Below are 2,500 nucleotides of genomic sequence, written 5' to 3' on the forward strand. Positions count from 1 at the left end.
GGTGTTACAGAGGACAGGTGTTACAGAGAGAGGACAGGTGTTACAGAGGACAGGTGTTACAGAGAAGACAGGTGTTACAGAGGACAGGTGTTACAGAGGACAGGTGTTACAGAGAGGACAGGTGTTACAGAGGACAGGTGTTACAGAGGACAGGTGTTACAGAGGACAGGTGTTACAGAGAGGACAGGTGTTACAGAGGACAGGTGTTACAGAGGACAGGTGTTACAGAGAGGACAGGTGTTACAGAGGACAGGTGTTACAGAGGACAGGTGGACAGGTGTTACAGAGAGGACAGGTGTTACAGAGAGGACAGGTGTTACAGAGGACAGGTGTTACAGAGGACAGGTGTTACAGAGAGGACAGGTGTTACAGAGGACAGGTGTTACAGTGGACAGGTGTTACAGAGGACAGGTGGACAGGCGGAGAGGTGTTATAGTGGACACGTGGACAGGTGTTACAGAGAGGACAGGTGTCAGAGAGGACAGGTGTTACAGAGGACAGGTGTTACAGAGGACAGGTGTTACAGAGGACAGGTGGACAGGTGTTACAGAGGACAGGTGTTACAGTGGACAGGTGGACTGGTGTTACAGTGGACAGGTGGACTGGTGTTACAGAGGACAGGTGTTACAGTGGACAGGTGGACTGGTGTTACAGAGGACAGGTGTTACAGTGGACAGGTGGACTGGTGTTACAGAGGACAGGTGTTACAGAGAGGACAGGTGTCAGAGAGGACAGGTGTTACAGAGGACAGGTGTTACAGAGGACAGGTGTTACAGAGGACAGGTGGACAGGTGTTACAGAGGACAGGTGTTACAGTGGACAGGTGGACTGGTGTTACAGAGGACAGGTGTTACAGTGGACAGGTGGACTGGTGTTACAGAGGACAGGTGTTACAGTGGACAGGTGGACTGGTGTTACAGAGGACAGGTGTTACAGAGGACAGGTGTTACAGAGGACAGGTGTTACAGAGAGGACAGGTGTTACAGAGGACAGGTGTTACAGTGGACAGGTGTTACAGAGGACAGGTGGACAGGCGGAGAGGTGTTATAGTGGACACGTGGACAGGTGTTACAGAGAGGACAGGTGTCAGAGAGGACAGGTGTTACAGAGGACAGGTGTTACAGTGGACAGGTGGACTGGTGTTACAGAGGACAGGTGGACAGGTGTTACAGAGAGGACAGGTGTCAGAGAGGACAGGTGTTACAGAGGACAGGTGTTACAGAGGACAGGTGTTACAGAGGACAGGTGGACTGGTGTTACAGAGGACAGGTGTTACAGTGGACAGGTGGACTGGTGTTACAGAGGACAGGTGGACAGGTGTTACAGAGAGGACAGGTGTCAGAGAGGACAGGTGTTACAGAGGACAGGTGTTACAGAGGACAGGTGTTACAGAGGACAGGTGGACAGGTGTTACAGAGGACAGGTGTTACAGTGGACAGGTGGACTGGTGTTACAGAGGACAGGTGTTACAGTGGACAGGTGGACTGGTGTTACAGAGGACAGGTGTTACAGTGGACAGGTGGACTGGTGTTACAGAGGACAGGTGTTACAGTGGACAGGTGGACTGGTGTTACAGTGGACAGGTGGACAGGTGTTACAGAGGACAGGTGTTACAGAGGACAGGTGTTACAGTGGACAGGTGGACTGGTGTTACAGAGGACAGGTGTTACAGTGGACAGGTGGACTGGTGTTACAGAGGACAGGTGTTACAGTGGACAGGTGGACTGGTGTTACAGAGGACAGGTGTTACAGTGGACAGGTGGACTGGTGTTACAGAGGACAGGTGTTACAGTGGACAGGTGGACTGGTGTTACAGAGGACAGGTGGACAGGTGTTACAGAGGACAGGTGTTACAGTGGACAGGTGGACAGGTGTTACAGTGGACAGGTGGACAGGTGTTACAGAGGACAGGTGTACGTACAGCTGGTGAGGTCGGGGGGGCTGTATCGATCAGCAGGGTGGATGTACTGCGAGGTGGGTGTGGCCACCTTCAGGTAGACCACCTCCCCCGTGTTCTTCAGGGCGGACACAGCGTCTTCATGCAGGACGTCCTCCAGAGACATGTGGTTCACCTGCAGGGGTCAGAGGTCAGAGGTCAGAGGAGAACCTGTGGACTAACATCATGTCAGTGTTCAGGCTGTGAGGTCACGTACCGCCAGTATTTTGTCCCCGATCTGTAGCCGTCCGTCGCGGTGCGCCGCTCCTCCCTCGATGATCTTGGTGACGTAGATGCTGTTGTCTCCAGGAACGTGTTGGTTCCCCACGCCGCCCGCTATACTGAAGCCCAGACCTGACCCGACAGAACCGACAGAACCGACACTCCGTTATACATCACTTCAGCTACAACAGGAACACTTAAACATTTAAACTTTAACATAATATATAACATAATCCAGAACCCAGTGGAGACAGAACCAGTTCAGGGTTCTCAGGACCGTAGAGTCTCTACAAAGAACCACAACAACAACAAATGACACTAAAATGTGTTCCTTGAGGCACA

General features: G+C 52.2%; 1 protein-coding gene across 2 annotated transcripts in view; it reads right to left on the reverse strand.

Moving 5' to 3' along the window:
* The window catches only part of LOC122973696 (disks large homolog 4-like), a 43,421-nt gene that overhangs the window by 7,420 nt on the left and 33,501 nt on the right, over positions 1–2,500 (reverse strand). For both annotated transcript variants that reach the window (XM_044341407.1, XM_044341406.1), the window contains exons 7-8: positions 2,154–2,290; positions 1,922–2,072 (exon numbers count right to left, since the gene is read on the reverse strand). In XM_044341407.1, the coding sequence (XP_044197342.1) occupies positions 1,922–2,072; positions 2,154–2,290 (288 nt within the window). The remainder of the gene's footprint in view (positions 1–1,921; positions 2,073–2,153; positions 2,291–2,500) is intronic.

This window comes from Thunnus albacares, chromosome 22 (genome assembly GCF_914725855.1).
Source record: "Thunnus albacares chromosome 22, fThuAlb1.1, whole genome shotgun sequence".
NCBI classification, from domain to species: domain Eukaryota; kingdom Metazoa; phylum Chordata; class Actinopteri; order Scombriformes; family Scombridae; genus Thunnus; species Thunnus albacares.